The 23,208-nt window shown below is 40.9% G+C and overlaps 3 protein-coding genes across 8 annotated transcripts in view; 2 read left to right on the top strand and 1 right to left on the bottom strand.

Annotated features, from left to right (window-relative positions):
- The first annotated feature begins 176 nt into the window (after window positions 1-176).
- Window positions 177-4,802, top strand: sh2d7 (SH2 domain containing 7). The gene is made up of 6 exons (XM_019867393.1): window positions 177-611; window positions 1,692-1,781; window positions 2,172-2,337; window positions 2,645-2,887; window positions 3,678-4,325; window positions 4,399-4,802. The coding sequence occupies exons 1-6, from the start codon at window positions 460-462 to the stop codon at window positions 4,441-4,443; spliced, it is 1,344 nt and encodes a 447-aa protein (XP_019722952.1). The 5' UTR covers window positions 177-459; the 3' UTR covers window positions 4,444-4,802.
- A 2,351-nt stretch (window positions 4,803-7,153) lies between these two features.
- On the top strand, window positions 7,154-18,189 carry rab11a (RAB11a, member RAS oncogene family). Its single transcript, XM_019867394.1, has 5 exons — window positions 7,154-7,330; window positions 8,579-8,774; window positions 9,678-9,871; window positions 13,177-13,257; window positions 15,868-18,189. The coding sequence occupies exons 1-5, from the start codon at window positions 7,291-7,293 to the stop codon at window positions 16,002-16,004; spliced, it is 648 nt and encodes a 215-aa protein (XP_019722953.1). The 5' UTR covers window positions 7,154-7,290; the 3' UTR covers window positions 16,005-18,189.
- A 1,260-nt stretch (window positions 18,190-19,449) lies between these two features.
- The window catches only part of LOC109514361 (multiple epidermal growth factor-like domains protein 11), a 108,781-nt gene continuing 105,022 nt past the window's right edge, over window positions 19,450-23,208 (bottom strand). For 4 of the 6 annotated variants that reach the window (XM_019867390.1, XM_019867388.1, XM_019867386.1 and 1 more), the window contains exons 22-25: window positions 22,548-22,617; window positions 22,258-22,311; window positions 20,777-20,995; window positions 19,450-19,874 (exon numbers count right to left, since the gene is read on the bottom strand). In XM_019867390.1, the coding sequence (XP_019722949.1) occupies window positions 19,690-19,874; window positions 20,777-20,995; window positions 22,258-22,311; window positions 22,548-22,617 (528 nt within the window). In that variant the 3' untranslated portion in view covers window positions 19,450-19,689. The remainder of the gene's footprint in view (window positions 19,875-20,776; window positions 20,996-22,257; window positions 22,312-22,547; window positions 22,618-23,208) is intronic. The other 2 variants (XM_019867387.1, XM_019867391.1) reach the window with 2 other exon arrangements.

Genomic DNA, 23,208 nt, shown 5'->3' on the forward strand with positions numbered 1-23,208 from the left:
TTTTTTGTTTGTTTGTTTTTACCATGCATAGTTAAATGGTGACGATGACCTTCCAATATATTACCGCTGTATTGTGATAAAGTCAAGTCACATTTATTTATGTTATATATTAATCACAAAAAGTCTCAAAAAGCTTCACATGCCCACAGTTGACAAATAGTGAGAAGGAGCCCCAGATGGGAGAATCCCCTTTTTCTGTTTTCCCCCCTCACTTTTTAAAGTACTGTGCTTGCTGCACACCACGCATGCAGCAGGCACACGGAACATACTGTAGATAACCAGGCAAAGGCAAGCCGAGTGATGAAGCGATGATAAAGTCAAACAATACCGTTGTTAACACGAGGGAGCTGTTTTATAGTCAAATGAACGCCTGTCCTTCCTTTTGAGAGATGATCCAAGCAGGGACTATTCATTCAGGACTAGTGCTCTGTGTGTTGGTTTCATGACAAACGTGTCGGGATGGAGACGAAGTTATCTGTTGATCTGCATCTGGATTCCTCTGAAGGAGGTCTGAAGGAGCTCGTGCTTCGGTGGTTCATTGGGACACAGGCACAGATCATTCTGCAAAATGGAAACTTTCCCAGCTGGTTTCAAGGCTTCACTGGAAGAAAGTAAGAAACAAAAAACAAAGATTACCTTTCAAAGCATGAAATCGTTTTCAATGTTCCAATTTCTCTTTATGACGAACGAAATTTGGCATTTTTAAAAATAATTTGTCGAGATGAGCAGACATTTTGCTTCAACAAAATAGAAAGACGAATCTGTACATGTCAATGCCATCTTAAATGAATTAACCTACATCTCTTCACATATGGGATTTTAACTGTATCTCACAACTGTAAAGATACAACACACAACTTTTTGATGAACATCAGCTATTTAACACACCAGAATAATTCTATTGTATGAGTAACCTGTATTTATTTGATATTTTCACCCTTGTATTTTCCCATGCTGTTTAATATTAGCATGTTCACTTAGCTCAACAAATTCTCTCTCCCTGGTCCATATGTCACTTTATTTACTATAAATTTTGCGTGAAGGAACTCAAGTCTCAAATCACACCATTTAATTGTTTTTTTTTTCATTATATAATTAGCTGAGGCTCACACCTGTTACATAACATCTGAATTATTGCAGTTTGGATGTGTGTATTTTGCTATGATGACATTTACTCTCCATAAACATGTACCAAGGAGTTACGCCAGGTGACTTGAGAATATTACACTACTCTCCCATTCACAGAATTAGAGTGGACATGTCAACAAAGTCTCTCAAAGAACCAATGGATGATCCATCAACCCTTCATTTTGTGTGAAAACATTCCAAAAGGGTGTACCACTGTCTTTTTATTAACGACAGGAAATCCATTTATCGGTATTTAATATTGTCATTGGGGCATTTTGGGGATGGAGTATGTTGAAAATCTGATCAAGCCTTTGAATGTAGCCGACCATCAAGTGACATTCAATACCTGACACATTGAATTCTTCATGTCGGTAACAGAGCTAAAAAAGGCTTTCATGGTTTCAAAAAGACAACAACCCCCCCCCCCCAAAAAAAGGCACCAATAAAAAAGGCAATTGGAATCATCTGAAAGTGTCATAGTGCTGCCGTGCAATTGTTAACTCACTTGAAATATGACACAAATCAGTTGCTTCTGATGTTTGTTGTCTGCCTCCCCATCACAGGCATGCAGAGGATCTCCTGGCAGATAAAGCTGCGGGCTCTTTTCTCATCCGCCTCAGTGATAAAACCATCGGCTACATCCTTTCCTACAAGTAAGAAGTTGAAGCTGAATGTACAAAGAACCATGAAGCACATAGACTAAGATAGAATTTAGTGAGTTCAAGAGGTGTAATATGCAGATCAATACAATTTGACCAGCACAGATCATTACAACTCTCGATTTTATAAAATCAAATGAGAGGATGGTCCTCTGACAGAAGAAAATTGTGGTTATCACTTCATTTGTTGCTAAGCTACTGCATGTAAGACACCTAATTTTTACGCCTATAGAAAGATAACTATGGAGTTACTCCCACTTTTGCAGCTGTAAAAGCTTTCTTGAGATGTTCATAATATTTTTGATGTGATTTCTTTGTCCATTCATTGTCCAGAGAGTAGTGCTCATTTTAGCAAAAACAATAAGTTGTGCATTTCCTCTACAGGGGCCTTGACAGGTGCCGCCATTTTGTTATAACTCAAAATCAAGAGGGACTTTTTTTCATATCAGGTGACTGTCACACCTACTCCTGCATCAGTGATCTTATAGATCATTATAAAGTAAGCCCTATCCAGCCATTTGGAGAGTATCTGACAACCAGCTGTTTTGAGGTGAGGTCTTTGAGACTAACTTTCAGTCCTCTTGAATGTGAGTGAATGAAGGCCCAAGATTTATTAGTTTTTTTTTTTTCATCTGAAAAACATTGCAGTTGTTAACCATCCCACTGCAGGATTATATTGAAACCATGAATTAAAAGGAGAGCCAAACATTTCAGCTAAGAAAAAAAAAAGACAAACTACAACACTGACACTCATATCTTTTTAGTATCTGTTGTAGCTGACTTGTTTTGGTTAGTGAAACAAGTGTGTTTTTAAGTAGCTATGAAGAGCCGATAACAGGGGTTGTTGTTCTTTCCAGGCAAACACAGGTGAAGTGTATGATGTGGTGAATTACAATAGCAAAGGGGAATCAGGAGTAAGTGTCCATGCTCTGCAGGGCCGTTGGGACCCGAATAACAAGAGCATTGCTGGAAACAATCAAAGGATCCAGGAACAAACTGATGGTGGACGCACCACCGTTCAGCCACCTGCACTGCCACCGAAATTCAGAAACAAAAAACTGACTGCAACCCAATCTGTTGACTCCATGTCCCTTTCTCAGGTATGAAACAGTGACGCACTGTAAATGCTGGCGGATCCTGATTTTTGCGTCAAGCGCATGGTTCGATCTGTGTGTTTGCAAATTTGGCAGATCGGTCTCTGCCAAGCTCCACGAAAGAAGGTTTTTGTTTCATGTACTCAGTATTATTTTGTCAATTGGTTGAGCGAAATAAAATCATCTGAATCCAGATACATTTTTTAAGTGGACTAGGAAGCGACTTAAAAATTAACGTGATCCAGATGATTTATTTTGCAAAGCCATTTGATTACGTACAATTGTGTAAATTCTACACACAGTGTTGTTTGTTTCAGTGTGGTTTTTCAGTTGGGCAGGCAGGCACATGGCCAATTTGGAAAGTCAGTCTAAACTTGCACAGACCACGTTTGACACTAGCGCACGATAGACAGCTCTGCTCTAACATGATTTATTCATTCATAAATATGTGAACAGCAGCCATCAAACCCTCTGAATGCATTATATTTTTTAAACCATCCCACCTGGGTGGCACAGCTATTGGGGGACACTTGAAATATCAAGTGTGGAGGTTGTTCTCCAAGTCCAGTGCAAATGTGCTTCCTCCATTTTGAGACTCTAATATGTGACTAGCATAAAAGCGAACGAAAGAAGACACTTCGCAGCCTTCCCACTCACAGAAATGCCCAACATTGGTTCTAAACTGCTTTCGCCAAGAGTTGAGCTATGCAAGTCCGAAGCCGATTTAAAACGCTAATCACAAAGAAACTTCTGATTTCAGTGACAGCATATTGAATTTGACATGATTTTTTTCCAGGCTCCTGCTGTTCCAAAAAGGGGTGTTCCACCGGCATTCTCCCTTAGTGGATCTTTTTCTGATACGTCACAACCAAGCAATACCCAGAAGGTCACAAACAGGGCAAAAAGAGAAAACACAACCTTAATAACCAGCCGGTCTTCACATTTATACACTGACGCAAGCTATCCTGGGGACCAGGTGGCTCACTCTCAGCATACGTCTGTGGGTGGCAGAAGCAAGTCTGTCCCAGTGATAAACAAAAACAAACCAGATCAACAAGAGGAGACCTACTCAAACCAGTTGAACAGTCCATCACTCACAGTCTCAGCATCTCAAATCCATGTTCCTGCCAAGACGGTCACATGCCACACATATTCGCTTCATGACCCCACAGAGTCTTTGACACTGAGCAACCTTTGGTCAGAGGAGCAGAGTTATGACCTGGAATTGTTTAGGTCCAACCCGACCTCTGAAAGGCCTAAAAGGAGTTCAGTCTCTCCGAGAGCCACCATGTATGCTGAGATTGAGCAGAAGCCAGCAGTCATCACTTTCCCTGACAGCACCTACGAACAGGTCCCCGGCAAGTCCATGGAAAACCAGGCAAACACTTACGAGTCTCTTGATGATATCAAGACCAAGATGCCCAAATCTACATGGGGAAAAAATGTGAGTCAGGTATAAAAGGCTGATATGTTGACAAATATTTGAGTTTTTATGATTTTTTTTGTTTTGTTTCCAGGATATGAAATGGAAGAAATTTCTCCCTGATTATATGAAGAAATAAATGTGGAATGAATAACCTCTGGAGTGAAAATACAGATTTTGACAAAACCATATATGATAACAAGAACATTTTAATGACAGAACACTGTGTTGATCTTACAACAACTTGTTTCTTGTTCCTACCAAATCAAGCATTGTATATCAATTTCAGTCAACAAATTTGAACTTCTATTGGTCCATTCATTGTCTCTCAAACATTGTATTAGGTCAGCACGTGAAGCAGACATTTTATATGACCAGCCAGCTGTCCATTTAAATTAGCGCTGGTCCTCCTTAGGGTCACGGATGAACTGGATTCTATTCCCAGCTCACTTTGGGTGAGAGGTACATCTTGTTGCACCAGCCAAATCGCAGGACACTAACAACTGTCCCTCAAGGGCTGCTGTCCTGCCTGTTTTTGATGTGTCCCTCCTGCAATACACCTGATTCAAATGATCAGGATCCTTTTCGGGCTTCTTCACACCTTGCTGATGCGCTGATCATTTGATGTAGGTAGCTTTCGAGAACCAGAGCTGAACACACTTGATTATAGTGTCCTGCACCCTCACATCTCATGAGTGGGCAAAAGTTGCGAGGTGCACCAGATGGAGGATTTCATGCAAGTGTACATTTTTTGTAGGAAACCAATCAAAGTGTCAGAAGGAGGATTATTGCTTCCATACAATTCAACCAGTAGATGCCACGTATGAATCTCTTAACCTTCCTTGCTCATGCGCTCAGATCAAACACTGACATTGTGGAGTTAAATTATTAGAGTGAGACAATTTTCTTTGTCCTGCTTGGCCTGTATGTATATCCTATCTATCTATCTTTCTATTTACTAATCTGTTTATCCCCACAAGAGTCGCGGGTGTGCTGAAGCCGATCTCAGCTGTCTTCGGGCAGGGGACGGGGGACACCCTGAACTGGTTGCCAGCCAACCACAGGGCACACAGAGATGAATGACGATCTGCGCTCACATTCACACCTAGGGACAATTTCCCGTGTTTCGTTAACCTGCCACGGATGTTTTTGGAATGTGGGAGGAAACCGGAGTAGTCGGAGAAAACCCACGCAGACACGGGGAGAGCATGCAAACTCCACACAGGCAGGCCGGAGCCGGAATCGAACCTGCACATCTGTACTGTCAGGCTAACATAATTGTGAAGTACTGTACTGTACTATATTGTAATGTAAAGGTTTGGAGTTCTTCTGGTGATCCATTGAAAGATGAAGGTAACTGTGTTTTTTTTTTAGTTTGGTAATATCCTTAAATACGTGAAATGCTCTGTAATCCCCCTCGTCGGCTTCTTTCCTATTGATGCGTGCGGGTGAGTGTGCTTGGAAGTGAGACGATAGTATACAGTGTTGGGGGAAGAGCGGCCTCCTCTTTCCCGCGTGTTCGTTGAATTTCGGACGAGGAGAATGTTGGTCATCCAAATAAAGGCTGGAGGCGATGTACAGTTACTTCGAAGGGGTTTTAATTTATTTTCTGCAGTTTACGAATCGATTCGGGCTCCTGAGGGGTCCAGATTTGAATCAGGAAGCCTAGAAGAAACACATTCATGAGATTATATAGAGACAATATGATAATGAGAGGCGGTTAGGTACGCCTCTCATGCAAATCCCGGAAACAAAGAAAGTAACATGACATCTGACCCAGTGTGGCTGGAAGAAGTTGGGAGTGGTGAGGTGAGACCAGACCACCACTACCCACCATTTGGTGTGATGGCAAGTTCCAGAACCCCCGCTGTGCATACATCCTGAGATAAGAGGTCTTCCCAGGGGGGCTTAACAGCGATCAGGGACCGACCCAAGGTGCGGGGGAACAACGGAAGAGACACTTGGGGGGCCGTTAATCAACCAAGAAGAAGAAGATAAACTTTAACACCACATATGTTGTTTTAAGTGTGCAAACAAATGTTCACGAAAGAGACTGAGATCAATAGTACTCATAGCAAAGCGCAGTCCCTCAATAGCTGCAACACAGATACTTGAGATAACAGTTCCTCTTTTGATGTTGACATGTCCTCTGGAGGGGTCATAAAAGTAGTGGGGGTGAGGGGGTACCAAAGGTGATTGTAATCACAGTAAGCAGGAAATACCTTCAACAGCATTCTACATTGTTTCATTCAAATCCAGCTAACAGAGAGGAATCATATCTTAACAACAGACAATTGTCTGTGAATCAGCTAGGGTATTTTTTGAGCCTGCTACTCAACTTTTCCTAAAAAAATCTGTTATGTTTCTGTGTTACAACATTTACTACAAATACATTTAAATACAATTTAATACAACTCTGCTCTGACAACTTCAAGATGAAGATGCAAAAATACATTTACAATGGATTCAAATAGCTTCATATTACAATGTTATAAATATATTTTACTTTACTTTTAACTTTAAGTTCGGTATTTGTAAGTAATTGTTACAGGATTGAGTCATCTGCAGTGATGTCATTTGCTGATCAGCACAAAATGTCACTCGTTTGTGGAAGAATCTGAAAGAATGACAGTTATGTTGACATAAAAAAGTCTCAACAGCCAAGTATATTCTTACATAACAATCTTCAGCAAAACATACTTATGATTTTCAATGTACGTACGTTCGATTTAGTACCGTATTTCCAACAATGTACTACACTACGAATCCGAATCTTAAGCACTGCACATGGAAATGACACTTTGTCAGTTCCTGTTTTTGACCGCTAGGAGTAAGAGAGCTCTTATTGTCCGATGAGGCACACGAAGAAGAAATCGCGGAAGTACGTCTTCCAAACAGATTCCTTTTGGGCAGACTAAAGCCAACTAGATCGTTTCTTACCATTAGAACGAGGTCAATCTTGGGCTGACTATTACTCAATAAGATAATGGGCACCAGAGATGACGAATATGATTATTTGTTCAAAGGTAAAATGACTTTTTTGTCGTTATGTTGTCCCTTGCTTCTGTTAGCTGTTAGGCTAAACTTAGCCGACACTACCTTTGTGCTGTGATTGCTTTTCGTCAAGCTTCTCGGAAAATGTCAGCGAGCTTAATTAATTCACACGTCACAAAAGTGGTATCTGCCAATAACAGGTATTGTAAAAAGAAAAACACGTTTGAAACTTCGTTTGTGATTTTAAAATGCCGGGCCTTTTGCTAGTGCTGGGTGCGGACTAGCGGACACGCCTAACCTTTCCCGTTATCACATTATCTTGACGGGGTTGCCAGTAGGAGCGAGTTCACGCGCTTTATTCAATGCATATCAATATTACCAATGGGGAAAAAATAGACATAGTAGATGAAATGCATCATATGCGTAACGTAGCGAGTTTTGAAACTAAAAACATTGAATCGTTTGGTACAGCATTGAATTCGATTTCAAGTAGGTCATCTAAACACAACAGGAAGGACTTTTCATTAACATTTTCGAGCAATTGGCATACGAATTAACCTAATGTTGACAACATAATTGAAAAGCATTAACTCATTAATAGTCAGTGTATGTGCCCGTCTTGGAAAACCCGTCTTCACTGACTAAAATTTGCATTTACATTCATGACACGTAAACAACTTGAAACCCTAATCAACCAACTTGAGCAATATCACAAAGGGATTCTTGTTAGTCCGACGTTGTTTAAATGATATAACTGGGATGGTTGGTGTTTGAATTCCAGTAGATCCATTGTATTTATGATGCAAACTACACTCACTCACTCCACTTAGGGACACCTGCACGATGTAGTGAAATGTAGTACTGTATATATTCAAATCCAATTCTGAAGAAAGCTCCATTTTAATTAACGCCAGCTAGCTATATGTTTATTCACATATCCAATTCCAAGAACTGTCTCGAACCCCATGAGGAAAATGTTATTTGATTGTTTTATTTCTTTAATATGACATTATCATAAGTAGTGTTTTAATAATCTTCAGCTACAAGAGGGGCACATTAGAAACTCCAAATCTGATTGTACACCGCTGCATATTTTGACCACAGTTTACCTTCCTGTCAACCTTAAACTGAGCCTTCATATTTTCATAAAGGCATAATCTTTAACAGAGCATTAAATTAGGTTATATTAGTCTGCAGGTGTACCCCGCCCACACCTGCTATCTTTTATTGAAACAATGGATCCATGGAGGCCGCATTAATCCATGTTTTCTGAATTGCAGTGGTCCTGATTGGTGACTCGGGTGTGGGAAAGAGTAACCTGCTATCACGTTTCACTCGCAATGAGTTCAACCTGGAAAGTAAGAGCACCATTGGAGTCGAATTCGCCACGCGCAGCATTCAGGTGGATGGGAAAACGGTGAAGGCCCAGATCTGGGATACCGCTGGACAGGAGCGCTACCGTGCCATCACATCAGCGTGAGTACTGTCAGTGTTGAAATTACACTCAAGGAAGCCTCGGGAACCGGGAAAGCCCATTTTGTATGGGCCTATTACAGGCACAAGAATTCAAGTTGGCTGTGGAAACACAGTCCTATTTGGTCAAACATATGTGTAACCACAGCTAATTATTAATGTTTCGTAGTATAATTTTTTTAATGTATATTTTTTTACGATCTGCATTAGGCCAGTGGAAACTGTTTTTTCAACTGAAACATGTTTTGGCTCAGCTGTCAAGCTTCAGTTAGTTCAGTTAGTCTTTTGTCATAAATAATTTAGCGTGTAAATTTCAGGACCTCAGCATTTCCTTTCATACATTCCTTTGTGCAAATCATAATGTTCGTGTGTCAATAATGGTAACATATAAAAACAACAAAGAATTACCATCAGAGTGATAGAATAAATGTTTTCGACTGACCAAGCCAATGTTCAGACTTGAAACCAATAGTTTGTATTTTACCATGCTAGTAAAAGGGGACTTCAGGAGTAAGAGAACATTACAAAAGTATGTTGAAGTTTTAGCGATCCCGATTTGTGACAGTCTTGTTGCAGGTGCACTCCTAAATATTTAATTTGCTTTTAGGAGATGAGTGTCCGACATAGTGTGTGGCTGGAACAGTTTCAAAATCATTAAAAGTAGTCATCTCAAGGTGGAGAACTTTGACATATGTTATCTTCTTTTTGTCACATCCTCAATCACAAAACAAGTTTCAGCAATGACTCAAGTTTCAGAAGTGATTTTCAATCGGCCGCATTGCCAGTGACATAAGCCAGTTTGCTGAAATCAGGTTATCAACTGGTCGTAAATCAGTGGCTTTGTTGGCGTGAATTGACTCTGATGAAAATTGATGGCCGGGTGTTATGTCTAAATGGAAACTGCAGGTACTACCGCGGTGCAGTGGGCGCTCTCCTGGTCTATGACATTGCCAAGCATCTAACTTACGAGAATGTGGAGCGCTGGCTGAAGGAGCTGAGAGATCACGCTGACAGCAACATCGTTATCATGCTGGTGGGCAACAAGAGCGACCTGCGTCACCTCCGGGCTGTTCCAACCGATGAGGCCCGGGCTTTTGCTGGTAAACCACAGTTCACTTGTTCTTGTTTTCGATGGAAAAATCTCCCTTTGATTTGTAGAACGTTAAAAGCCAACCTAAAACTTTGCATTTGGTTTGCACATGCTTCATGTTCTGCCCCTCACGTATACGAGTGCATATATGGCATGCGCTTTTGTTGTATGGACTCAGCCAGGTCGGTTGTTTTTTCTTCATTTCTCTCTAAGGACTGTGTTCTTCACAAAATCAATTCAAAACGCTCTAAATATTTTGATGAAGGACACGAGTTGTGTCATTAGAGCAAATTCATCCACGTCAATACTTGAGGTCAATATGGGCTTACAGTCTAATGCAAGGGTGTCAAACTCAATTGCACAGGGAGCCAAAACTCAAAGCACACTTGAGGTCGGGGGTGTCAAACTCATTTTTGTCGCGGGCAACATTATAGTTACAGTTTCTCTCTCAGGGCTGTTTAATCTTTTCATATTATTACATATGCAGTATACAACAAATTGATTGGGAACCAGTTTCGAAATTGGAAGTCAAAAATATACTTTGGTTCAACTAAGTTATTGTAATAGCAAGAAAATGCTTGCAATATCTCAATGTTCTTATTAATTACATACTGCAAATTGACAAATTGAAATGGTACACATTTTAGCAAACATCATGGAAGTTAGCATATGTCATTTGTTTTTGCGGGCCACATAAAATGATGTGGCGGTCCACATCTGACACCTTTACTTTAGGTAATGGGCCAAACAGGATCAACATTTATTGTGTGGAGAAGCGAAATGAGGTGGCCTACTATTAGATCACTCATGCCATTAACAGGCAGATTCTTGTCACTGAATATTTGTCTTATTGTTTGTAATACACTCACCACTTGTGGTTCAAACGGATAGGCTCACAAAGGGAGTAAAAATGATGCCACTTGTGATTGGCAGGAGGCACGGGGTGCATTCAAACACAGTAGGACTCCGACAGAAAAAAAACTCAATCAATGCATAAAACAGTAATCAGTACAAATATATTTGACCAATGTTGGCTTTCTGCTAAAGCTCTAAAAACGGACATACAGTATATCAAGAAAATAGTGGGTGTGAACTCACTTTGCTATTTTATGTCATGACATCATATATCAATGGACCATCTGGTCATTTGTGTTTCAATACCTAATCAAATCACTTGGCTTCCATCCACCATTGTAGTGGTTGAGATGTCAAGCGTTAAATATTCAGTGAGATTTTGTCTGAAATAGGGCTCCAAAATGTTTGTTTGGTGAAGGCTTTTGGACAGTACTGAATAGATATACAGTATTTATAAAATTATTAGCAGTGTTTAGAGCAGCACACCACTCAAAATTCATTTCCCTTGATTCTATGATGCAGTGTGTATGAACATTAATAGTGCAAATATCAATGGCATTTCATTACCTGAAAAAAGGTGTAGCGGCAAATTCACTGGCCTTTTGTTACTACGTCAGCAGGGCATGAAGTTCGACGGGCATTTCGGTTCGGCAACGACGACAATAAAGAATGCCGCCGTTGTAGTTGAACCAAAAAAGGCTTCACTTTATTTCCTTTTGAGTCCTCATAAACACAAATGATTAAGGCATTTCCCTCATTATTGCATGAGTGACTGGTGAACACAGCCAACCCATGTACTGTGCAACGGTGTGCAACCATTCCATTCGAATTGCAGAGTAATGGATGAAAACCGTGATGGATCCTCACCTAAAGTTATGTGCACGTGTGTAGGCAGGTGATAATCATAAGTCTGACAAATGTTAAAATGAAACGGGACGCGGGTTGGCTGCATTCACCAGCCAGATGCAGATAGATGATCACATTACATTGCTTGTCCAATCAGTACTGCGGGAAGTTTAGTTCGCCCAGTAGTCACCGTGTGACTGTCGTGATAATACGCCATACAATTTAAAAAAAAAACGATACTTATGCCATGTCATATTATTTACTTTTTTTCTGTTTTTATTAAATGCGTTTTTTTAATGTCTTGATTTTTCACTCATGAAGGGTTCGGTGAACGTGCATATGAACTGTTTGGGTTCGGTAACTCTAACAAGGTTAAGAACCACTGATCGAGCCTTCACAATCGCTGCAGATGGAACAAAGCGAGCGCTTTACAGAACATTTAAAATACTATGTCCCAGAAATCAGAATACTGATCCTTATGTAGCTCCCTCAGGATGTAGCATGAAGCAAGACACGAAGTCCATAAAAATACACGATTTATTCCTTTGCATGAATACAAATAGCATTCCAAAACAATAAATGAAAGACAAAAGTAATGAAGACATTTGATTCAACAAAAAGGCACACAAACCTGGTGGGCTCACATCCACAAGGGGCGAAATACCCTTCGAAGTCTTGTTTGTCTTCTTCCTTCGTTTAGCCAGTAATTAACTATGCTTGTGGTATTATGTTCGTTTCACAATGGCTGAGCAGAGCTCACAATGTAGTTGTCTGTTTGAATGTGGGTTGGTGAATGCACATGTCGATTAGTGTCGGGGCAGAAAGAACCCTTTTAGGTTCCAATTGGTTCCTGCTAATCACCACGAGATGACATAGGAACACTTAACAGGGAAACAACTCAATGGGGAATATTAAGAGACTGTAACACCAATATATACGACGGATCGGATTATAAGGTGCACTGTCGGTTTATGAGTACATTTAAAGCCTTAAGGTGCGCCGTATAGTGAGGAAAATACAGTAATTGACTTCACCCTTTTTTCAGAGAAAGAGATGCCATTGATATTAGATTGCGGTGTGCTAGGTTTAGTTCCCCAGCATGTTTTTGATGTCGTCGCAATGATCATGTTTGACCTTGTGATCATACCCCTTGCATGAGTTGTGTGGTACAAACATGGCGTCATCGTTAAAGTGTGATCATTTATAACCATTTGTAGTAATATCATTGCTACTTTTTGTTGCGGTTAATCTGACACCAGCTTTTATAATGTTAGTGCTATTCATGGTCCCTTATAGTGACAATACAATACAATACAATACAATAAGGCTAGAGCATGTTGTCATATAGCTGCTTGCAAGATTTGAACGTAGCCTCACTTGACTCTCCTTCTTGCCCTCAAATACACTCATACCATGATTTTTTTTTCTCCCACATAATGGTCTCAATAACAATACACACAGAAAGAAAACTTTTTTTTTTTTTTTTTTTTACTTTTGGGTACTTGTGCCTGTTGCGCAATCAATAGATTTGTGTTTTGCTTACGTTAAGATTCTTGCTGTGTATTGCAACATATTTCAGTGCCTAGTAACCTGTTGTTTGATTTTGTCCTGCAGAGAAAAACGGTTTATCTTTTCTGGAGACATCAGCTCTGGATTCCACGAATGTTGAGACTGCCTTCCAGACCATTCTCACAGGTGTGTGCATGCACAAGTATTATGATGTTAATACATCACTCGTGTGAATTTCAACGCATTAGATTACATAGGTGTCAAACTCCGGTCCTCGAGGGCCGTTCTCCTGCACGTTTTCTGTCCCGCCCATTTGCAACACAACTAAAATAATCAGCTCATCAGCTAGCTCTTCAGAAGCCTGATATCGAGCCAGTTCATTTGAATCAGGTGGGTTGTAACAGGGAGAGATGGAAAACATGCAGGACGGCGGCCCTCGAGGGCCAGAGTTTGACACCTGTGCATTAAAACAACAACAGCAAAAAACATTCGTTTGTCACAAATGGAATGATTTAGCAGAATTAGAGAGATTTCAGGTAAATCGTAGCTTGCAACTGAAACGACCATTTCAACGGGATCACATAACGTTTTGTCTTTTAGAAGACAATGGAGGTGATATTTTGCGTTAGAAAAACACAATTTTCTTTTGTCAGGGATTTCCTTCTGCACGGCTGCTTTTAGCCATTCTAAAATCGGTAACATGCGAGGGCAGACCACACTACGCACAGTATATCATTCCTCAGATAGTGAGAGTGGGTTGAAAGTCCTTTTTCCTCAGTATCCTTGGGTCCCTTGAAAGGTGTTATCTGATCTTAAATTATACTGGTCGACATCTTTTTACTAAAAATTATAATCAGAGATTGCGCAAAAATAATGCACGGCGAGCCTTGAGAGGCGTGGTATTCTTTCCACCTACTTTACCACTGCATTGCATTGTTCTTTATGCTGGGTTGTACAGAAAGTATGTCCATACTATCTTTTCTTTGTTTCCGACCATCAAGCCACTTTGTTGACACTGCCGCCATTGGTCCATCAATGGAAAGTGTGTGTGTGTGACTGTTGACCGCAGACATCTTGTGTTGTGCTGATGTGTCCGTGTGCCCTGCGTGCCCGCCAGGTGGTGGGCGTGACCAAACAAGGATAGGTTGCAGCAACATTGCCGATGTTTTTTGACAGACAGATTACTTGCACGGTAGGACGAGAGGTCTTGCATTTTGAAGGTCTGGCAGACCACACACTAACAATTCCGTCCAGTGTCGTCAACAAAAACTCACAGACGTCATGTCATATTGTAGTCATCGAAGAGCTACGTTGCGCTCGTCGCCGTCTCGTTATCGTCGTGAAAACAAAAAGGGTGCTGACAAAATAATTTAGTCATCGTTGACTCAAACAACACTAGTGTAGGAAAAAAATGTTGCATCAAAGAATGATTGTCAATGAGGAGATTGGGGGTGTCAAACTGTTCAATAAATGAGTAAAACGCACCTTTAAAAAAAAAAAAAAGTGGTTGACCTCCAAAATGTGAGCGGTACACAAGTGGGAGTTTTGCTGAATGGGAGCAGGACAGGATGGGAGTTGTTTTCACTGTGACGGGATAGGACAAGGGTTATTTAGTTATTTATTTTTTAGACTATAGTCTAGGATGAGATGGGATTTTTCTTTGTGGGAGTGGGATTTCACTCCCGTGTCACCCTTTTCTGCACACCTTGATGCCAGCAGCAGCCTCACAAAGTTCCTCCTGATCCTTTTGAACTTTTGAAGCAGGCTTGCTTAAATGTGCTGTTTTAGCTGTCAACCTCGCCACTGTAGCTGTGAGGTCACTTCTTCTCATTGACCAAAATGTGGGGAGAGATTTGTCTAAAACCTCACAAATATTTCTAATAAGGAAAATGATGTTCTGCTTAGCACTATTTAAACTCAAGTAAAAAATGGTGAGAATCCAAAAAGGAAAACCATTTGGCCGTTCATGAAGTGGAAATGTTTTGTTGTTTTTATCTTTAACCAAGCCAAAAAAATATTACATATATTTATTATATTTGATAGAATTTTCAGTATATCCCAACACCAAAAGATTCTTTAGCTGCAGGCCTCATGTTTAGTAATCTAAATGAATTAAAGGTTAGGTTCAGCAACAGGTGCTAGATTTATACTAAAGCGTCTTGGCTTTAAATTACAACGCCGGGTAAAATCAGTCTTGTACAAGCTTTTGTAGGTCAAAATTAAAGACAAAACCTGAAAATAGCCCAATAACTTGGTGTGTTTGGAAAAGCAGAGACAGTTTTTAAACCAGGGTCAAAAATATGTTCCTGGTCACATCAAGCCATCTCTGATTCAAATTTGTTGTTGACCAATACACTCGTTATTATTATCACCTCTGCAGTTGTCTGTGCAGTGGGTGTTTTTTTTTTTTTTTTCAAGATTTGGGCATGAAGGAATGCAATGAGAGCTGTGTGAGGTGCATGTGCAGAACCAGCACTCCAGAATTGGACACCGCACATGAACAGTGTATGGAAAACACGGCACTTACACCAAATGGCACTTCAAGTGGAATTGGACGTCGAGAATTGGACCTTCATTTTCTTAGCTGGAGTTCGTCTCAAGCATCCAGCGGTGCGCAACGGAGCATTTGGACCTCAGATTTGCTGACGGATTCCCGTCCTGTTAACCTTCACATAAACATCAGTTCCAGGAAACCGGCGGCTTTTATGGGCAATGTGCAATTGCTACAACTTGTGATCTCAGGTGAGCGTGATGTCACAAAATGAAACATTAACCTTGTGATCTCCCTCCCTCCAGAGATCTACCGCATCGTGTCCCAAAAGCAGATGTCGGAGCGGCAGGAGAGTGACATGTCTCCCAGCAACAATGTGGTCAACATCCAAGTGCAGCCCACTGAGAACAAACCAAAGATGCAGTGCTGTCAGAACATCTAGCTTGGCCCTGGCTCTTCCCACCCCCTGCCTCCAAAACCCCAATCCCGTCCCCCTTCTTCCATTCTCCATAGTCCCTTCAGGGCTGCAGGGCTGTGATCTGAACTCGCCACTACTTTTAACCGATCTGTCACCCCCATTCACATCCCCTCAACCCTCTTCAACCCCACCCCCGCCCACCACCCGTTAATATGTCTCAGTATAGAAAGTTACAGCGTGGGGCTCCTTCCTCGCCCCAAGCTGAGCCACTCTGTCTGTAGGCTCGTAAGGACGGAAGGCTGCAGCCATTTCATATCACTTTAGATTTCATTCCTGTTGTTGCGCTGACATGTCACACACAAAAAAAAATGTCTTAATATATATATGAATGTGATTTCTTTCCCTCTTATGTCTTTATACTTTGTGCCCCTCTTGATTTTTCTGATCTTTTTGTCTATTATATCAAATATCAACTCCTCGTATATATATGAATATAAAGCACATGGAAGTTGCTCTGAAGTGTAGTCCTCTTAAATGAGCTCCTGTCATTGTCTGCTCCCCTCTTTGCCACTTAGTGCAATGTACCATTTCAGAAACCACCTGCAGGAGTGTCATGACTTTTGATCCCATTGCTGTGAACATGACGCTAGTGAAATGTAGAACCGTCAGTCCTGCTTATGCTGTGGAGAGGGCGGGCTCGCCTCAAGCGTGTGGCCTCCTCATGGGCCGGCCGTTACCATCTCGTTTACAAAAGAAAGCAGGTTGGGGGCAGCTTTGCATGTCTTTGAAAAGATGGCCATATGCTGTGCTGCATGTTTTATTCGGCGAGAGACTCTGGGCTTTGCTGTGGAACGTGGCAGTCGCCTTGAAGGTGCGCCACCTTGAAAGTGCAACGTGTTCATCGGTTGTCCTTCGTCTTAGAGGCACTCATACTTGTGGGGTTGGGAACTTCTGCTTCGTATTGAGGAACAGAGCTTACATCTGTCTCACAATTAACAACTATGCAGGAACGAGCACGCAGCTGTCCCGATGTGTTTTTCTTGGTGCACAAGTTGAAAGCTTTTAAATCACATTGAGAGAAGCTAGCGACATTTCTCTGTGGTTCTCGGTGCATGTGACCACTGTTTGACTTGCTTGGTTAACCTTATAATTGTTTTTGTATTTTTATTTTATTTTTGCACTGAACCTTATTAGCTTTAGTAAACAAGCCTAGTCTAGTTTTCACATCATTTCTCTCAGAAGAAACGTTTTGGGTTTTTTTTTTTTTTGGGAGGATGGGGGGTGTAACTCCACATCTGAGTCTTAACAACTTAATTCGAAATTGCTTGGTCAAAAATAGTCCCAGTAAAAGAGTTTGAGTTACATGAAATCAATGATGCTTACAGGAAACGATATGAGGATTCATCCACTTTCTTGGCTGTTGTTTTCTGGTCACAGTGCCTCCTTCACCATTCACCTTTGCATCCCCCCTCCTCTAACACACATAAGTGGTCCGTCCCGTCAAGGAATTTTCCCTGTCACATGAAGCCTACTTTACACCAAGCTGCCTCGGACTTGAACACAATGCATGGCTTTTTGGTGGGACTCCACGTTATCCGCCTTCGGTTGCTGACATCAATGTCCATCAAATCAGCTTTGGTGTATGAGGATGACAAGCTGAGAAGTGTCAGTCCAGTACTGTACTCCAGAGTGTTCATTCAGCTTCTAGTCATGTCCAACGTTGTGATGGGTGTGGCAGGCATATGCACGACCCGCACTTGGTGTATGTGTACGTGTGTGTGTGTCGAGGCAGAGAATGGATGGATGGGTAGTTCTGGAGTGTGTGAGCCTGGCTGGCAGTACCAATGGCGTTTCCTCGAACAGACGGCGCCGCCAACCAAGCTTCTCCATAATCGTAAACTGGCAATCTGATGATGAGTCAAGGTGATTTCTTTCCAAAACAAGAAAAATATTCAAGATCATAATCCATTGTTTTGTGTCTTTTGATTCAGTCTTTTTTTTATTTGTCTTTTTTTATGTTTTGAAATTCATAAACTGACTGTAATTCCAGTGTAAGAGTGAAATGTCATTTCAATGATTATGAAGGGTTAAATGTGATAGGGGGCTCGTAATGGTTTTATGTTTTGTACAGATTGATAAAATTGTACAATTGTGTCTATCTTAAGTTATCAGCTCATCGTAATAAAGCGCACCAGTCATAAACCTTTTAGATGTTTTGTTTTTTTTTTTAACTGGGAATTTCAAGTAACGTTATTAGGTACTACCACTCCGTTCCCTGAAGCTAATCAGTTTTATTGGTTGGAAACATGACCAGGAAAAAAGAAGCCGATTTGCATTAAAAAAAGTATACTAACTGGATCCATTTGGAACCGTCACAGAAGGTAATTTGAGTGGGAAACAAATCTTGATTGTTGAAATGTCTATTGTGAAGGTGTACTGATTTGCCAGTTTCACAGCATCGATCTGTGCGAATAGGGTCTTATACATACATTTATGATACTGTAGTGCTACTTGATCTGTAATAATAATGCTCATATAACAAAAGTTAACATTGCCACAAAATGGAAGTAACCCATCTAACTGTTGGACCCGAAAATGAGCAAATAAAAGTCGCTTGAATAAAAGAGTCTCAACCAATCCTGGTTTATATCAAATCCTCTCACTCAAAACTCCAAAGTCTGTGTGACAGTCTTATGCGGAGCCTGTAAGATGACAAAATTTGCTCCGACTAATGTAAAAAGGAGATTGCTGGCTAACTACTGTGCTAATCTTTGGCATGCATGTGTATTCATCCTGATGTAACAACAAAATAATTACAAGTGGACAAAGTGTACACCCATCACAACACTTTTCTATACAAAACAGAAGAGACAATGTAAAAATAATGTATGATATCTGGCTTGCTTGCTTGTGTCTGTTTGTCCTTTTCAGTGTCCACTTAGAGGAGAGTACAGGACAAGCTGAATCAGCCAAACTTGCTGACACACTCACACGCGTATTCTGTGTACGTGTGCATGCTTTCAAATGGTCCAATTCATCAATTCCACCTGTGAATGAATGAAAAACATCTGCATACCACCAAAAGGTACACTGCTGTATATAAGTATACCTGTATTGGCTCCACTGTTTTTTTTTTTTTGGAGGGGGTGGGGGGGGACAGATATCGAACCAATATCCAATATCAATATCGGATCAGGACACCCCTACATTACACTTTAAACATACCACTACCAACAATACTCAAACATTTTAATACCATTTCAAAGTAATCTTGAAACATTACTTTCAGATTCTTGAAGGTAGACAACAAACTAAGCTTCCTACCTCCAAATTGAGTGTAGGCCTGCTTGATGTCACACAGTGCTGTCACCAACTGCTCACAAGGCATTGGCTCCTGGTACTGCAATAAATACCTGAAAAGGAAAAAATAATGCTCAAAAGCAACATTTCAGACTTAAGAGATGGGACGGGGGGTGGGGAGCAGTTAAAACACAGAAGTTTCATGGCACTAAACACCTAAAATTGAATATATTTACAATGATAAAATATTAAATAACATTTTCTTCGTCCAGTTACCGAAAACTACAAAAACAAACAGCCTCTTCACAGTTTCCAAGTATTTCAGACTGGATTTCATCCAGTTCACAGAGGGGCAGGCAGGGATAGGCATATAGTGGGTTTCCAGTGTGTGTGTTTGTGTGTGCGTGTTCTAGAGCAGCGAGCCAGTGGGACTGCCGGGCAGAGGGGGGCTGTGGCTGTGAGTGGGGCTGTGCCGCACGGGCAGTAGGTCATAGTGACTGGGGATGTGGCTGTTCCTGGGCAGGTCATAGAGATCTTGCGGGTAACTGGACACCACCACGCCTCCGGCTCCTGGGATGATACTGATGGTGGGCTCTAGGAGAGACAAAAGACCAACGCTGTCATTTCTGCACTCCTTGAAATTTTAATTAATTTTTTTTTATACTGTATACCAGGGGTGTCAAACTCATTTCACATTGTGGGCCACATACAGCCTCGGTAGATGTCAAGTGGGCCGGACCATTAAAATTATACACTACTCGGCTTTATGTAATCAAAATATCATGTCTTTCCTTTGTTATGGGATAGTGAAGCACAAAAACATTCGAAAAATGTTTACATTTAATGAATTTATGTTTTCCAAAACATTTCACAAAACACCTTAGATTTCCTTTGACAAATGTACAATTTACTTTCATCATTCACATATATGCATTGCAACTGATCCCACTGATTGTACAAAACTTTAACAGGTAATTGGTATTGAAAAATATTGTCATGCATTTTAAGATTAAACGAGATATATAAAGAAAGGAATTTTTAAACCATTTACACATGTACATATAAAATCTACATTTAATCCCTGTCTACACCTTACAAACTAAGGAGAAAACAGTGGCGGATAATCCATGCATTGCATTTTATTAAAAATATTCATTCCGTGTCTATGCATTTTTTTCACTTTTAAATTATCCTGCGGGCCTGATTGATCCTCCTTGGGGGCTGGTTCCAGCCCGGGGGCCCTACATTTGACACCCTGCTGTATACAGTGGTGTGAAAAAATGTTTGCCCCCTTCCTGATTTCTTACTTTTTTGCACGTTTGTCACACTTAAATGTTTCAGATCATCAAACAGATTGAAATATTAGTTAAACATAATACATGTAAACACAAAATGCAGTTTTAAAAAAGTTTTTATTATTAAAGGAAAACTTTTGGGTTACTTTTAACCAAGCAGTTTTAAGAGCGTAGGAGAGTTCAAATTCAAGTCAAACGTACCAATGTTGTAGACATTCTTGGCAGGCACGTTGGTACCAGAAGTGGTGATGATGGTAGCCGCACAGCAGTGTGCCACATGTTGGTGGTGAGCTGGTGATTTCATCTCCACGTAGCTGCTCTCCGTGTGTTTGCATGCCAAAGCGGGTGGGTCGTTGATGGTGGCGTACGGGTTTTCACTGTTGAGGGAGCACGTGCTGGACATGGAGCTTTTCACGTAGTCTAGGTGAGGAACGAACACAAAACAAAAATGTTTATTGTCAGTTTTTGCACTCTAGAAATATCCTCGTCCAATTACGTATCAAATGTTTTACTTCCAGAGAACGTATATGAAAAAATATCAACATCAGAAGTCAATAAAAAGGGTTAAAAGAAAGGCATTCGGAGAAGCTCGAAGGAAGAAGAGCAGACAGTGATAACTCAGCGGAGGATAGATTTTTTAAGTGAGCATGGGGAAAGATGGGGGTGGCACACAGAGGACAGGAATCGGTTGCAACCTGCAGACACAAACACATTCATGAGGACAGGCTCAGACACAGCATGTCAGCAGTGTAAGGAAACAATCGGGTCCAAATAAAGATTGACGACATTTTCAATTTGCATGCTGCACCTCTTTTGCTCATCTTGTCGGTCTTATATTGTCTTTTATTATGTCAGTCGTATAATATAAAGGCAGTAGCATTCACATAAAATAGCAAATGTATTGTTATGCATCATTTGTGATGGACGCCCCAAACTCCATCTATTTTCTATTCAGGCGAGCCAATCACAGGGCACACATAGACGAACAACCATCCACGCTCACACTCACACCTAGGGACAATTTAGAGTGTCCAATCAGCCTGCCACGCATGTTTTTGGAATGTGGGAGAAAACCGGAGTACCCGGAGAAAACCCACGCAGGCCCGGGGGAGAACGTGCAAACTCCACACAGGGAGGCCGCAGCTGGAATTGAACCTCTGCACTGTGAAGTCGATGTGCTCACCACTGGCCCACCGGGCATATAAAACGAAACTACTACTGTTCGGTTTGGCAAGACATTTGCACATTTTGTTTATTTTGTAGCTTTGTGACCTTTAACTGTTCAGAATATAATTAAATCCTCATTTTTTTCATCCGATACGGGCTCAGGTGAATATCACGTGATCGACCACCATTTCACAATATCACTGAGTTGGAACACCACTCACGCCGACATTTTTTTTGGTAAGAGCTCTTTAACATTGTTTCCTTGAATACAAGTCTGAAGTAGTCTGTCACTCTGTTAACTTCAGGATTTAAAAGGCGAGCCCAATTTTTTATGTACGACAACCAAGTTCTGTCAAAGTGTCACAGTGTTATATCTTGAGTGCTCCAATGTCAAGACACAACCGAAGAGGTTCAAAATGCGGGAGAGGTAATATGGGTAAAGCGTTCAAAAGAGCGGATTGGCGGAGGAGTTGGTGGTGATGAGGTCATGAGTCGAGGTCCTCATCACACTGTACCTTTGTACTGTGGCTCCACTTGGTAACTGTAACGTCGGTCAATGCAGTATACACCTGGATGGTAACAACAAGTTATTTAAAACAAGAAAGAGGGGTCCGCTCATGAATGAAATTATTTTTTAAGTGTTGAGTTTCTTTTTTTTAAGTGAAGGTGGTGGTGGGTTCGGGTGATTTTAATTCTTGTGTAGCACTTTGAGTTGCCTTTTTAGGTCTGAAAAGTGCTGATTTCATGGATTCATTGAAGTGTGATGCAGTCAAAAAGATGGAAAAAAGGTGCGGCAGTGACTGACCCAACTCACTGAGGTTACAATAGGCTCCCCACTCCGGAGCACTGTTCCTGTGTCGTCGTTTGGCCTTCATCTAGCAAATAAAAGGAAAGCCTTATTACACAGACGCGGGAAAGTTTGGGACATTGGTTTATTTTCATATTATTATCATTAGTTGATAAGCCTATTATAAACTTGAAAAATAAAATTGAACTCACACGCTGCTGTACATTAAGCTTATAGAATCAGATCAGAGGCAAATGTCAGCACATTATCAGGTGTCCAATTCAAAGCCCGCCACATCATTTTATGTGGCCCACTAAAAGCGAATAAAGTTGGTCCACTTGATATTTCTTGCTAAACGGCTTCGTTCCTTATGAGTTGAGCTCTCCTCAATGGCCTCTTCTCATGAGACTTTAGTAAACATTGCAAAAATGAATATACGGATATTGGTACAGAAGTTACCTATTCTGAAATGAGTTAAATTTTATGAAAATACCCTGTGACCTTAAATGGTTTGACTCTTATGGGAGGACAGCATAGTTTGTTCTGACCTGCTACTAAACTGTGATGGACATGTTATGCAGCACCCTCCACAATTATTGGCTCACCAAGTTAAGATGTTTTCTTTAGCTTCTAATAAATGCAGTTTTTTTCCTAAAGTACATCTAAAAAAGGAGGAAAA

Source organism: Hippocampus comes, unplaced genomic scaffold (genome assembly GCF_001891065.2).
Source record: "Hippocampus comes isolate QL1 unplaced genomic scaffold, H_comes_QL1_v1.1 scaffold2, whole genome shotgun sequence".
NCBI classification, from domain to species: Eukaryota; Metazoa; Chordata; class Actinopteri; order Syngnathiformes; family Syngnathidae; genus Hippocampus; species Hippocampus comes.

Excerpts from the sequence above, each read along its gene's own strand:
- sh2d7 (XM_019867393.1), top strand. The coding sequence starts at position 460 with ATGGAGACGAAGTTATCTGTTGATCTGCATCTGGATTCCTCTGAAGGA. Across the intron at positions 612-1,691 it reads CAAGGCTTCACTGGAAGAAA|GCATGCAGAGGATCTCCTGG; the intron begins GTAAGAAACAAA and ends TCCCCATCACAG. Across the intron at positions 2,888-3,677 it reads ACTCCATGTCCCTTTCTCAG|GCTCCTGCTGTTCCAAAAAG; the intron begins GTATGAAACAGT and ends ATTTTTTTCCAG.
- rab11a (XM_019867394.1), top strand. The coding sequence starts at position 7,291 with ATGGGCACCAGAGATGACGAATATGATTATTTGTTCAAAG. Across the intron at positions 8,775-9,677 it reads TACCGTGCCATCACATCAGC|GTACTACCGCGGTGCAGTGG; the intron begins GTGAGTACTGTC and ends TGGAAACTGCAG. Across the intron at positions 13,258-15,867 it reads CTTCCAGACCATTCTCACAG|AGATCTACCGCATCGTGTCC; the intron begins GTGTGTGCATGC and ends CCCTCCCTCCAG.